Source organism: Periplaneta americana, chromosome 16, assembly GCF_040183065.1.
Source record: "Periplaneta americana isolate PAMFEO1 chromosome 16, P.americana_PAMFEO1_priV1, whole genome shotgun sequence".
Taxonomy (NCBI): Eukaryota; Metazoa; Arthropoda; class Insecta; order Blattodea; family Blattidae; genus Periplaneta; species Periplaneta americana.
This window is the reverse complement of record NC_091132.1, coordinates 122085142-122100267: the sequence shown is the minus strand read 5'-3', so window position 1 is coordinate 122100267 and position 15126 is coordinate 122085142. Positions and strand designations below refer to the sequence as shown.

The 15126-nt window shown below is 35.8% G+C and overlaps 1 protein-coding gene across 1 annotated transcript in view; it reads left to right on the top strand.

Annotated features, from left to right (window-relative positions):
- LOC138691189 (glucose dehydrogenase [FAD, quinone]-like) overlaps window positions 1–15126 on the top strand; it is a 50869-nt gene that overhangs the window by 22429 nt on the left and 13314 nt on the right. The window contains exons 4-5 of the mRNA XM_069812969.1: window positions 11240–11613; window positions 12082–12510. Of these exons, the coding sequence (XP_069669070.1) occupies window positions 11240–11613; window positions 12082–12510 (803 nt within the window). The remainder of the gene's footprint in view (window positions 1–11239; window positions 11614–12081; window positions 12511–15126) is intronic.

Genomic DNA, 15126 nt, shown 5'->3' with positions numbered 1-15126 from the left:
CCGAACCTGGATAGTCCAAACCCGGTGCAAGACGTTGGATGTAGGAAGATACATAGAGTGAACTGTAAGTAATGTCATTAATTTCAGGACGTATTTTTTAGATATTTAAAACAAAAAAGTTTAGTGCAATTTTGTTCGTTTTTGCTTCCTTTTCGAGATAAAAATTGTTTTATATGAAACATTTCATAGCGTATTCTGGGAAAGCCATGGATTTAATTGTCAATATGCTCAGTCAATTTAAGAGAGCAGTGTATTATGATTAGGGCTAGGATTTTGATGAAATTGCATCTTTTTTCTAGTAAGCCAGAAACATAGCTGCTTTAGTATTTATATGTTATGTGATAAACTGAGTGTTTTAAGACATATTTGTTAGGGCATTTTTTTTTGCATTTTTTGCCTGTTTCAACTTAAAAGAGCATCTTTTGTTTTATTCGCTCATTTTTAGGCATTTTCATTTAATTTTGGTCATAAATCCCCATAATTCATGTAAAATAATGTTTATTTCCTTTAATATTTTCTTTGCATATTTTGTCCATTAATACCCATTATTTTGTATAATATTTTAATCGTTTTTCTACAAAAATATTGTCATTTTAACGTAGTACACCCCATGTAATGGATCAGTCCAACCACCCCTTCAATATAGACTCCTCTATGCCTGTTAATTCCGGATAAGAGTGGCCTTGTGGTAGACTACATGAAAACTAAAAGTAAATATCCATGGCGCTACAGCACATGAAGGGCCAAGACCGACCAGCTGACTGCTGACCTCACGTCCACATGCCGAAGCAGAGGAGAACGATCATACATGGAAACTACATCAGGTAAAATAATTAATTAATGAAAGTGTACTACTTAGAAAAAATTATGTAAAATTTAATTTAATTACTAGTCTAAATATTAAGTAGTTCAAAAGCTTTTTTTCCTACTAAGCTAATTATGTAAGATCAATTTTAGGGCATTTTAAGGGCATTTTTATAAGATTTTTAGGTAATAAATGCATTGTTTTAGGACATTTTTTCATGATTTTTTTCATCAAAATCCTAGCCCTAATTATGATAATAAATGATTGAAAGAATTTTAGTGCTGTCCTTTAAATGTGCAGAAATTTGATCCGAACAAATGTAATTTTTCGTTCTGCAAAGAAATTTGACAATGTTACATTTGTTCGGATCAATTTTAGGGATAAAATTAAAATTCTTTCTCCATTATACGAGTAATACACTGCTATCTTAAATTGACTAAGCATAATGGAAATTTAATCAATAGCTTTCCCAAAACACACTATGAAATGTTTCATATAAAACAATTTTTATCTGGAAAAGGAAGCAAAAACGAGGAAAATTGTATTACACCTTTTTGTTTGAAATATCTCAAAGAATACTCTCTGAAATTAATACCATTACTTACGGTTCATTTTGTATACTTGTATGTTTTATACGCTTTTCTTCATAAGGATAGTGAAGGGTCACATGTGGGAAATTTACGGCACTTAAAAATTGTTCATGACTTTAAGGAAATTTCATCAGTTATTTCTCTTCTATGATGTTACCTGAGATGACGACAGATAAATTTATAGGATACCATTCTCTGCTGATCATAGCAACAAATCTTTGTAGGCGTGGGCCACAGGAGTTGAGTAGCTCAGGGAGTAGGTGTGTTGGTGTATTGATTTGGACCTGCGCTTAGGCGTGAGTTCGATTCCTATTTCGGTTGATTACCAGGCTAGGCTTTTCCGAGGTTTCCCCAACTGTAAAGTGAGAGCCAGATATACAAAGTGGAAGTGAAATAATCCTGCAGATTGAATAGCAAACCTAGATTACGTTTTCTGATTAAATGCACGGTTAATTAGAAAATTGAGTTGCAAGATTCAGCAGTCTGGTAACATTGCCGCTAACACACTTTTTTTTTTCTCGTAATATAGACGTAAAACGTAAGGGGTCAACAAATTCAGATCTGTTTGCCAAGGTCAACTACTCCCTACCTCCCTCTGTGGTTACAAAGTTGCAATGTGGTTGCATCGTTGAGTGGCTTGAAAACTGTAGGTTACACGCTGTTGAAATATGTCAAAGAGATAAATGATTCTTTATTAGATTTTCTATGGATATAGGCAAAAATCACTATCCTACCTCCCAATTGTTACCGAATAAGATGGTGTTAAATATTTGGGAAACCTTTTTTTCTAAGAAAATTATGGACTTTCCACCAATATGGTATTACACTTTCTTGTTACAAAGAACATAAGTTATTCGCTGTGAATATCTGCGGAGTTATTTCATTTCCACTCTGTATTACTATCTCGCTACAACGAATTAATCGATGCTAAATAACTTAATCCTCAAACTGGCAAAGTATCCTAAGGATATAACGGGTTAATAAGCTATATGCTATAATTTTAACAGAACAATAGAGAAAAATTGGTAGGAAAATTAAAATTCCACAATATTTTCTTTTTATTCATTTATCTAAACGATAACAGCTCCCTGTATTAACAGGCTGCCACAAAGACACAGCATATTGTGCAATAGGCAGTTGGAAGTATAAATAACATACATATGTTTAAGGTTAATGGAGTCTTACAACAATGACAAGAAATGACTGAATAAATAATTAGGTACTACTTAATTAAATTATTTGAAGATCAATGTTGACCGTAGAGATGGTTTCGGAGTAGAAATATGGATCCTCTCAGAGCTGCAAGAACGATGTCATCAATTGCCTTCCTCTGTAGGCCGAAACGTTGCCAGGTCTGGAAGAATAAACCGGGAATAGTTCCGCGCGCTCCAACCATAAGGCCTATTACTTCAATTTCTTGTAAACCGTATTTGTCCATGAAATATGGAACGGTACGTACATAGATGTCGTTTTTTCCCCTATTTACATCTTCAGGTTGGCTCTTTTGTTTTTCAAATCTAACGGTGGGATCGATGATGAAGCCATTGTTGTTATTTGGTGAGATGGCAATCATGTCTATTCTTCTTGTACTGCCATTGTCTGCCAGTCCGTGTACTTCTTCGAACACTTGAAAATTTATTGATCTAAACTGTTCGGCGATCATCGAACGAATACTATGGTGTCGTGAGTTACGGAGTACTTCACCGTGCGGACAAGAGCCCAGGACATGTGCAAGTGTTTCTGGCTCTCTGTGGCATTGCCGACAGAGGATGTTGTCCCGAGTCCTGCCCGGAAGGGAACGTACGGAAGACACGTGTGCAGTCATTTTAATAGCTTCGCGCCACTTGCTAGAGGTTAGGCCTTCACGATGTCGTATCCAGGAATTCGCCGGAGTAAACTCGCTGTATAGCTCTACGCAAAGACCTTTCTGAGATAGGTCAGCCCACGCCTCTAATTCCTTTTCTCGCAGTTTTTTCCTCATACGTCGAGCGTTATACAAACTGGTTCGTGGGTCTTTAATTACGTCGGATGTCTCGGTTAACTGCAAAGATTTGACGCAACATATAAAATATGGACATTGCGATAGTTGTTTTCTTTACAGTCCGATACGGTTTAATAAATTAGTGTGAGAAATGAAGTTTTGCCACAGTATAAAGAAGATACAGTAAAGACAACTAGATCATTTCGTGGGAACAAATTCTGAGTGCGCATGTCACGAAACCGGGTGTATTATCTGGAATCTCCACCAGATGGTTCTCCATCTACGACAAGGCTGGCATAATTTAATATTAACTGAAAAGATTTGCTACTCATATTTTAACAATTTGAAGGTCATGAGGTAAAGGAATGGCAAAACGTAATCATAATAATAATTACTTCCGTATGTAAACATCATGAAAATATTCACTAATTGACGCTAATTTTAAAGTCACTGGTAGATGCTTATGTTAGTAGCGTAATATTGAAATATTATCTCCATAGATCATGTCATTCGTTTCGATAAAGTTACGACGTCAACAATGGATGTAATAAAATTTTGTTGACTAGCTAATAACTAGACATCGGATTTTTAGGCACTAAAAATTGCAGTTTTAGGCGCCTAAAATAAGCTCAAAATTTGTAAAATTAGGCTCTATTTTAATGAAAATAGGCATTTTAGGCACATCAAGGTATCATACTTATTTCTTTCACTGAAATTTTTAGTTATACACTAAAATACGCACAAAAAAGTATGTTTAAACATTAAAAAAGAATAATATATTATATTTATAAACAGAGCTGCACAAATTTAATATATTGAAACTAATGAAATAATGATTATTGATATCAAGATTACTCATTTTAAGTTATTGAAATTCAGTTCCATGCTCAGACTTTATTATAATTATCTGCACAGTACACCACCAGAATTTTTTCTAAATTCTCCACAGTTAACCTATGCCTTTTGTCACTGAGAATCATTTTGAAAGCAGAAAAACTTCTTTCAACCGAAACTGATGTGAGAGGCGCAAATTTTAAATTAGGTACAATAGAAACATCAATACTTACTGGAACATTTACACTTTCCCCCGATATCACTCTTGATACTTTTTCCAACAATGAAAATCCTACATTCTTATTTAATACGTTGTCCCACTTATTTTTAACTTTTTTCCCAGTTTCGCCCAAAGCAGAATGTATGTTCACTTGAGCTTCCTTTACTATTGCTATTTGGCTACAAAGAGATTGTTTTTCACGTTCTAATTGTTCAATGCTTGCAGGTATGAAAGAAAAGTTTGATGTTATGTAGGCAATATCGTTTTTCACTCGTGAGTCATTCAGACAATCTTTCACTGCTTTCACACACGCTGCACTATCAGTTTCAGGTAATTTATCAATAACTGTGACCACTTCTTTAAAATACTTAGAATAATACACCACTGACTGAATCCAGGTTCCCCATCGTGTAACAACCGGCTGAGGTGGGAGTGGGATATCTGGAAACTTCTCTCTGAATATTGAAATCCTGGATGGGGCTTTACAAAAACATTTTTTATGTTAGAAATAAACGAATTGACAAGAGGAAATTCATTCCGGATTGTTTCAGAAACCCTGTGAAGGCCATGTGCTAGACAGGTTACATGCGTGAGGTTAGGATAAAATGTTTTAAGAAGTGGAGCTGCAGCAACCATGTATGAGGCAGCATCAGTACAAAACAACAGAACTTTAGAATCGTCTATATTACCTGAGTATAAAGACTGTAGGCCTTTATTTACAAAATAAGCAATGGCTTGGCTATTCACTTTCGAAAGTTCCTTAACACATACGAGGTTTGGAATGGAAGGTCCATCAGGACTAAGTTTTCGTACTACCATATTTGCTATATACCTATTCATAGGATCTGAGGTTTCATCCACAGAGACCCATATGTAAGAATCACCTATATCCTCCCGAATGGAAGCTAAAGTTTCATTGTATATTCTGTCTAAGTAATTTTTTCTTAGGGTCGACTCAGATGGGATATTTTGTTTGCAGTATTTTTGTAAAAACTGTCTTAAAACCGGATTTTCAATTGCATTCCAGGGAATGTTAGCAGCAACAAACGCTATGGTTAAATCAGCATAGAAATTGCTGCTGAGATTGGATGAAGTAGACTGTGTTAGTAAAGTTTGTTGCAGTTGATTTTTCTACTGAGCTTTAGCCTTATGAGCCGCTCCTTGCACATGCTGCTTTAGGTGGCACTTCTTTTCTTGCGAAATCTAAAAATGTAAAGTAAACTGAATTAAAATAAAATCCTAATTGTTGTATTGCCGTATTTCTATCACAAAGTTAGTGGGTTCGAACAATCAAAATTTTAATGACCTGCAAATACTTTAACTATCGGAATTTAAAAGGTTAAAGTGTAGTGGTCTTAAAAAGAATTATACCTCAGGATAGCTCAGTCAATGTATAAATATTATAGGCCTACTCATTAAAATTAATAGAATTTATATATTTCAACTATTGTTACATACCTGTTTGCTACAAATCTTGCAGAATATTATTTTTCCATCATAAGTGAATTCTGAATATTCTGTTAGCCATTGCCGGATCAATGTAGATTTTGCACTTATATTTTTCGGCATTATCGCGTTAAACTTCACAGGAAAACGTCCTACCGCTCAAAACTTCTCAACACAAATAAGGTGAGGGAAAGAGCAACTGTTAACGAGCATTCAAATGAACTGTTGTTATTGAGATTCAATTGGACAAAAATACAAAGTTCCACTTATTGTTGCATTTCCTGGTAATGTTAACACTAGGAGGGCCATTCTTTTAAATATTTTGTAACGGTTTACCCTACTAATTCGCAGTTTTACGACTTTTCATAAATATTTCAAAAGCACTCTTTCTCCAAAAATTGTGATTTTATGACACTCTGAAGGGCAGTACAGCTAATCGGTTTCAGACCGAAAAGTCATTTTTATAGTATAGTATAACTCTGAATCGGTAGCAGCACATGTTGTGATTGTTGCCTGCTTCAAAACTAAGGTTGGTTCTTTGTCGGCATTTATGCCTCCAAACATGTTAAATTCGGTGAAATCTATTGCGAGTTCGTGAGATTCAAAACATTTTGTTTCCTTTATCGATGGTTTCATGGCCGGTGTGAAGCAAACTTTCCACTTTTTAAATGCCTTAAATTTCACAGTGAATGCATGTATAAATTATAAAAAGTAAGAGTAAAATGCGAAACTTTACAGTGAGTTAGGCATTTTTAGGCGAATATTAACAAATTAGGCTCTAATAACCGTTTTAGGGCATTTTAGGGCACTATAAAACTCTTTGAATACCTTTCAATTTCCATGAAACACAAATATTAATAATTATTTTTACTTTTCTCCTAAAGAAACAAAATAGGCATTTGCCCTAGAATCCGATGTCTGCTAATAACATTATATTAGTGATGGATATTAAGTATTTCATACCAGTAACGTTATACTTAGGCCTACATGATTATTCCTATTATTGACAGTAATATTTTGTATATTAATATTGATTTTGGTTTCCAGATTGGAATTAACATACACATTAAAATTTATAACTGTATCGGTTGAATAGAATGTCTCTAAATACTGTAAGTGAAAGAAAACATAACCTCTGCTACATAATAATTACCCGACTGGGTCGGTGTATAGCTAGCTCTTGGATCTAGCTATGAAAGAGTGGTTGAAAAGATACAAAAATTGATATGAGCAATGCCCTTGTCCGTGTAGAAACATGTCGTAGTTTGAACTCAGTGAGTGCATTATTTCCTGGGTTCGAGGCTTGTGTAGAGATAAATAATTAGTATGCGTATGAAGGGGTTAAAAATGTCAAAATTTACATAGCCTAATGATTTTTGCCCATAGTAGTAAGCAAACATTGTAAGGGAATTATTTTCTGAGTACGGCTCTTACAAAATTATAAGACGTAATTAGGATTTGGTGTAGGGCTCTTGTGTCTAGCTATGGAGTTAAGAATTTGTATTACTGACTACAAAAAATCCTTTACGATAATGGAAGAAGGTAAGAATATTTTAATTCAACGTAGCCTATTATAGCAAAGGAAAAGCGAAAGAAGTTACTGGAATTTAAGCATTGTCTTCCAAGTGCAGCACTCCATAATGATTTAAGGATTACGTAGTTATGTGACAAAAGTTGCAGTAGATAATTATGATTAGGCCCTCTTTGTACACCTAGATAGTTAGACTTACAATTAGAAGCCTACATCGGATATATAGTGAACCACACATAATATCACACATTTTTAATTATAACAGGTTACCTCGAATTCTTGTTCATTTATTAAATGTTTCTCTGATGTATGCATTTTACAACATATTGTGATCCAAGATGAAATGCAATGGATATGAAGAAACAGAATAAAACGGTAAGCACTTCGCTAATAGTAAGTTTTACTTCAATTATGAACACTGCAATTTTATATGTATTTTGAAAAGAAAAGTGAATTTTCATTAGACCTACTTAATAAGACACAAATATCACTACAGAACAAAGGAATAATTACAACAGTTAATACTAAGTTTCATCTGAAAGTTTAGCATGTCTGAACAGCTGATCGCTAAAATCAGCTGTTAGCTCTGCCGATACTAGCGACATGGTTGGATTCATTGAGAACTAGACCTCCCTGAGCTTGATTTTTGTACCAACAACATCAAAGGTCCCGACAAGAGCTGTCTCTACTATACCTTCTTTATACTGTGGTTTTGCCAATTTAAGGGTTAACAGCGTCGATAAATAATCGATAAAACAATTACTAGTAGATAAATCTGTATTTTCACTGTTCAATTGCGTGAAGCCCCAAAATATGAGAACTCGATACATACACAAACGTACAGACAGCATACGAAAAATAACTTTCTCGTTATCAAGAATTATGAATACAAGTAGTTCCATGAAACATTCAAAAATACATTTTCCAATAGCCAAAAAAATACTTTGTCAATTAATGAGAAAAGCCATTATATTGTCTGTTCATCATTTTCATCGTCAACGTCATTACCGTCGCCACTGGTGTAGCTCAGATGGTAGGCGCATTTGATCCGGAGCAGTGCTCGGGCGTGGGTTCGATTCTCGCTTGGACTGATTATCCGGTTGGAATTTTTCGAGGTTTTCCCCAAGCATAAGACGAATGTCAGGTAATATATGGCGAATCCTCGGCCTCAGCTCGCCAAATACCATATCGCTATCACCAATCCTATCGACATTAAATAACCTAATAGTTGATACAGCGTCGTTAAATAACCAACTAAGAAGTCCCATTATCGTGTCACGAATTAGTAAGCGCTCCAGTTTCGGCCTCAATTCATGTTACATTTCATGTACTTCTTTGCCGTCCGATGTCCCTGGTTGAAATTTATAAGCTTTTAGTGGAATGCGGGTAAGATCGATTTATGGCGTAGTGGAAGCACGGTGGCTTGTTGATGAGAAGACATTTAGATCGAAGTTTTTCCGTTGCTTAAAAATATCAGAAACAACACGACGTTTCAAATGTTGATCTACCTTCGTCTTCAGGTGTAAAGAAAGAATGCATTCCTACTCATTGCAACAATTTCAAACTGCTGGTACGTAGATTTCGCTATTTTAACGGCCGTAACTAATAAAATCCCTTTTCTTTTTCCTTCCTCAATACGAAATTACTCTCAGGTTCAGTTATCAAAATATCAAGTGTATATAGACAATTAGCTATTCTAAAGCTGTAGGTCCCATGTCGTAGATTTACGATGCGTAAAAACTTTATTTCTGTAATGGGACTGCAGACAAAATTTACTTCTTACGTTGAGTTTCCATTGACAATATTATCGGAGAATGATGCTCACACACCATATCTTTCTAGTGCCAAGATTAAGAAAAAACACGTAGGTCTATTGACGTAGCTCGGGAGGTAGCGCGTTTACCTGCTAATCCGGGGTTGCGCTCGGTTGTGGGTTCGATTCTCATTTGGGCTGATTACCTTCTTAGATTTCAGACTAGTTTTTCCCTACTTAAGGCGAATGTCTGGTAATCCATGGCGTATCCTCGCCCTCATCTAGCCAAATACCATCTCCTTATCGTCAATTCTACAGATATTAAATAACCTAGTAGTTGATTCAGCATCGTTAAATAACAGAATTAAAAAGTTCTACCTCCATCCCTTCATGCACTTTCATGGCGCCTAAAGTGGAAAAAAATTAATCGGTAATTACTGTTACTAGAGAACGAAGAAATTGAAAAATATATATATATTTTTTTTTAATTTGAAAACCGAATATTGAAGCCAAAATGAAAGCCAAACGGAGATATGAGATATACAGAGGACAAGTTATGAGATATACAGAGGAAAGAATGACTAGAAATTCTGTAGATAAAAATAATATCAGGGCGACCAAAATTGAATTGGTTATTTGAGAAACTACACACGTCCTTAACTATAATTTTTTAGAAAACTGCAAAAAAAAAACTATCTGCAGCTTATAAATATTGGATGTACGTTCTTATCTGTTAGGGCGAATTTTTCATATGAATTGCAATATTTTTAGATATTTTAAAGAAACGTTTAATTATATTTGAGAGCGCAAGGATATCCTAACGTTCGTGGACATGTGTTGTTTCTCAAATACCCGAAATGTTTTCAGTGAAATATTATAATAATTTCTATTTATTTTGTGTGTCATTTAATGAGAACAATTGTCATTTAACTACAAACTTTATATATATATATATATATATATATATATATATATATATATATATATATATATATATGTATTTTGTCCTTCATTTTACAAAACGAAAAGAAATATTCTAAAATGTTTTCAAGTCAAAACACTGATAATCTTATTCAATTCCCACATTGTATCTCCTCAGGTGCGTCATCTCTGCTACGACTTTTGATTTCATCCTCTTCAGGGAAAAATTTCATGACAGCATCACTTAAAATAAGGCAGACATGCCCACCTTATCCTTCAGACGTGGTAATACATGTATTAATGTCAGATATACACTACACTCGCTTTGGCTAAAAATGAACTTGTGTGGTTTCTAAAATAGCCGATTTAATTGCATTATTTTGGGTATCTTAGAACAGGGGTTCCCAACAGCTGTGTTGCGACACACTGGTGTGTCGTGCAGCCCCATGGAGAGGCACAACTTTGTTTTTTTCTAATGCCACTCAAGTTACTGCTTGTTTTTTTTTTTTTTTTAGAATTTTCGATTGCGTGTGAACATGGACTTATCTACAACACTGGATGTCCGACACTACAAAAAGAAGTTATCAGTGCTTTTTTTTCTGGCGGAACGCGCTTGAACGGCGTTCCGGCACCTTTTTCTTACATGTTCCATCATGAAACCGAAATATGTGTCAATAACTATGTTTTTAATCTAATTTTTCTTTGAATTGTTTTTACACTTTGAAAGTCTTAGTTGGACGAAAAAGAGCTTAAAAACGACAAAATTCCCGTGCAGTGAACAGTAATCATCTCTCCGTCCGTTATAGAATATTCTACACAGAGTTCAACACCTTTTTTCTCCAGAATAAAAGCACTGGTTATTATTATTATTATTATTATTATTATTATTATTATTATTATTATTATTACTATTAATAAAAACAAGCATGTCGTGATATAGTGAGCGTTCAGTAAAATGTGTCATCAGTCAAAAAAGGTTGGGAACCACTGTCTTAGAAGACGAATTCCGAAATTCTCATAGCACGTAATCAAGAGTTGTTTAAATATACATACACAATGCGTAGTAAGCAGAAAAGAGGAATATAATAATAATAATAATAATAATAATAATAATAATAATAATAATAATAATATATCAGTTCCTCATTACATTCACAGGAATGCAGGGCATGATGTATACCCGCCCACACCCATCTATTCTAGACGACTGGGCTAAAAATAATCCGGGATGGAGTTTTCTGGCTACCCTGCCTTACTTCAAGAAGTCTGAGAACAATATGAACCCAGATAAGGTGGAACCGCAATTCCATGGATTCAGCGGGCCGCTTCCCGTACAGCAGTTCCCTTCCCGTCCCATGCTTGCCGACGCTGTAGTACAAGCAGGCATTCAGATGGGTTACAGAAACGGGGATCTGAACGGATACAATCAAACAGGAGTGGCCGTCGCTCAGATGATGGTGTACGAGGGACTGCGCGCGAGTACTGCAAGGATGTATCTGCGCCCGCACCTCCAAAATAGAAGAAATCTTCAGGTAAATACGAAGTGGTCACAATTATTAAACTGTGTCCACTTAACCAGATCTAGAAGGGAACTGTTGATCCTAGGAGCTCCAAATTCAGTGTAAGGAAGGTACAGACTATGCGCTTCATAATTCTGTTGATCTGTCTGCTAGCAGGTATGCTCTCTATCTCTCCCTGTTGCACGACAGTGCACACGGGACGGCACCGCGTACCCATTGCACATTTCAGCGAGTGCTGACAACCACTGGTCTAGTATATACAGTCACGAAGCTCAATACGTAGTAAATATGCATCCATAGATAGTTGCTAACCACTAGGATCGCTAATATCGCCTCATTACAGACAATGCGAAATAGTACAGTCTATTGTTCCCAGCACCCTCAAAACTCAAGCTTCGTGACTGTATATAGTAGACTGTGCTGTAACTCATAAACCTCTCGTAAGTGCAGCTCTGACTGTTTTTTTGCTCTTTGTGACAGGTTTCCATCGATTCTCACGTCACCAAAGTTCTCATTGATCCCAAGACACGCAAGGCGTTGGGCGTACAATACGTCGACAAGTCCGGCAACACTCGAACAGTGTACGCTCGGAAAGAGGTCATCCTCTCCGCGGGAGCGATCAACTCCCCGCAGATCCTCATGCTGTCGGGCGTGGGACCTCGTCAGTGCCTCAAGGAAGTCGGCATCCAAGTCATAGTTGATTTGCCCGGAGTCGGACAGAACCTGATGAACCACGTAGCGGGGTCCATTGGCTTCTTCATGAACGAGCAAGACACGAGCACTCTCAGGTCGGAGGACGTACGGGAATTCATGAACAGTCGCAATGGCAGTCTCGCCAGCACTGGATTGACACAGACGACTCTCTTCATGCAATCCAAGTATTCCAGAGACGGAGTGCCGGATCTGCAGGTACGTAATGTTTCAATGGTTTCCGCCAAAATTATAATAAAACCTAACGAATTTTGTTTGCATTAAAAATAATTTACAAGATGTGGGTGTGCCTAATGTAGAACTATAGGAATTCTTATTGACCACAAACTGACTTGGGAAGCACATACTGATATGATTAGCTGTAGGATAACATTTGTTAAGACACTTAAAACCATTAGTACCTAAACAATACATTAAAAATTCTTATTTTGGATTATCCAATAGCATTTTAACTTACGGTATTAGAATTTGGGGTAATGGAAATGACTTATCTAAAATGTCTAAATTGTAAAAGAAAGCAATTCGTATTTTGGCTTTCTCGGCATATAATGCTCATTGTAAACCCCTATTTACAAAGGAAGGTATTTTAACCGTTGTTATTGTTTACATTTTTTATCTCTATTGAACTTTAAAAAGGATCTTAATAATTATACCTTTCTATCAATTGTTCATAGTTACCCTACGAGGCAAAACTATCATCTTGTGGAGCCCAATGTCAGATTGTCAAACTCTAAAAAATGGTACAACATGATTGCCGTTGCCTTATTTGACAAATTACCGCAGGAGTCATCCAATCCTAGTTTTTTTTTTTAATTTTAAGAAGACAATACACAAATAGCTTATCGATAATTTTTTCATTCACTTTTTAAAGGAATTTTTACAGCTAGGAAGTGTTATTGTGTTCAATAGAGGTTCTAATTTATGGTTTATTTAACGACGCTCGCAACTGCCGAGGTTACATCAGTGTCGTCGGTGTGCCGGAATTTTGTCCCGCAGGAATTCTTTTACATGCCACTAAATCTAGTGACATGATCCTGTCACATTTAAGCACACTTAAATGCCATCGACCTGCGCCGGGATCGAACCCGCAACCTCGGGCACAGAAGGCCAGCGCTGTACCAACTGCGCCACTCAGGACGACTTTAATAGAATTTCTGCTTGTTGTATTTTGAATTTTATTGTGTTATATTTTACTTATAGTTGACCATGTCTATAGTAACCTATTGGTTGCTCACGACAAGAATGTATATACGGTAATAATATAAAGTGATGACCTCCAGAGCTGGCGGCCTTCCTTGAGGAAACAGTGTAATCAAGTCCGCTGTCGGATTCTGCTTCCCCTAGAGATATACGTAGTACGGTCAGCCAATAGTGAAAAATAAAGCACAAAAGGGTGTAAACTTCAATATTCATAATCGTAGTCGACATCATCATCATTATCACTTCACTCACCACCGATTAGGTTTATGTTACGTGTTTCGACTACAATCTCCAAACTGAATATAGGCTCCTCCAATCCTTTTAGTTGTTCATGATGATGATGATGATGATGATGATGATGATGATTATTATTATTATTATTATTATTATTATTATTATTATTATTATCACTATAAATTTAAAAGAAAATAAGCAAAGAAGTCCTTCGCTAGCTCAGAATTCTTTTCTCAGGACTCCTGCCCCGTTTGATATTCGATCCCAACATTTACTGAAATAGATGCTTGTGGGTGAAAACTTCAGAGGATGTATATTTTTTTTCGGTAAGGGCGCAAATAGCCAGGGTAGCTAACGCGCCCTTTTTAAACCCCACTAAATAACTATGGCAAATATTCATAGACATTCTTAGCGCGGGCTTCCGGTGGATGATCAGCGAACTAACGTTTTTCGTATTCATAAACCAGTGTTAGTGATATGATATCATATGAATTCTGTAGAAGTAATCAGTCGGTAGCCGGGACCAGTTTAGCACGCTCGTAGCACGGGTTAGCGAAATTTCTATGGATATCACTCTATATTTTTTCGAGGTTCTTCCTTTACCTCACCATCACAAATTTCTTGAAGCTTGTATCCGATTACGTTTACTTGAACATTAATTAATTTAGTCAGGAATGGGTATAGCCTAATTTATTTCTTTTATATGTGATGAAGTCTATGTAATAAAGAGAAAACTTTAATATAAATGAAGAAAATGCTCAGGTGTGACCGTCCAGTAGAATCTGTCATTCTAACCCAATGCTTCATATATTACCTGACAGGGAATTTTCTAGTGGAAACGTATTTGCAAAATAAAAACTCTTTATCACGTGTTTGGAAATATATTCGTAGCGGTATACAGACAAAAGCAGAAGAATCAATAGCATACAGAAAAGATGTGAGAATTAAGAAACTTTGGGTCACAGGGAAAACGTTGAAGAAGATGGAGGAAAATAGAGAATGGAAAAACATCAACACAGAAGAAGGTAGAAGAAACTACAGAAAACTTAACAACTAGAAGAGAAACTGATAAAGCGAAGGAAGACTGAATGAAATAAAAATGTAAAAAAAAAAAAAAAATAGAGGATCTAGATAGAAAAGGAAAATGTGATTTAATGTACCGCGAAGTAAATTGTTTGGACTTTTTGAACGTGTGAGGAGTGATAGTAGGAGGAAGAATAAAGTGCATCATTTTTGCTGATGATATGGCGTTGTTAGCAGAAGAAGAGATGATCCTAAGAGTTACTGCAGCTAAATGACAGCTGTAAGCAGTATGGGATGAAGATAAACGCAAACAATACAAAAACCATGGTCATAGGAAGAAATATAAAGAAGTTAAAG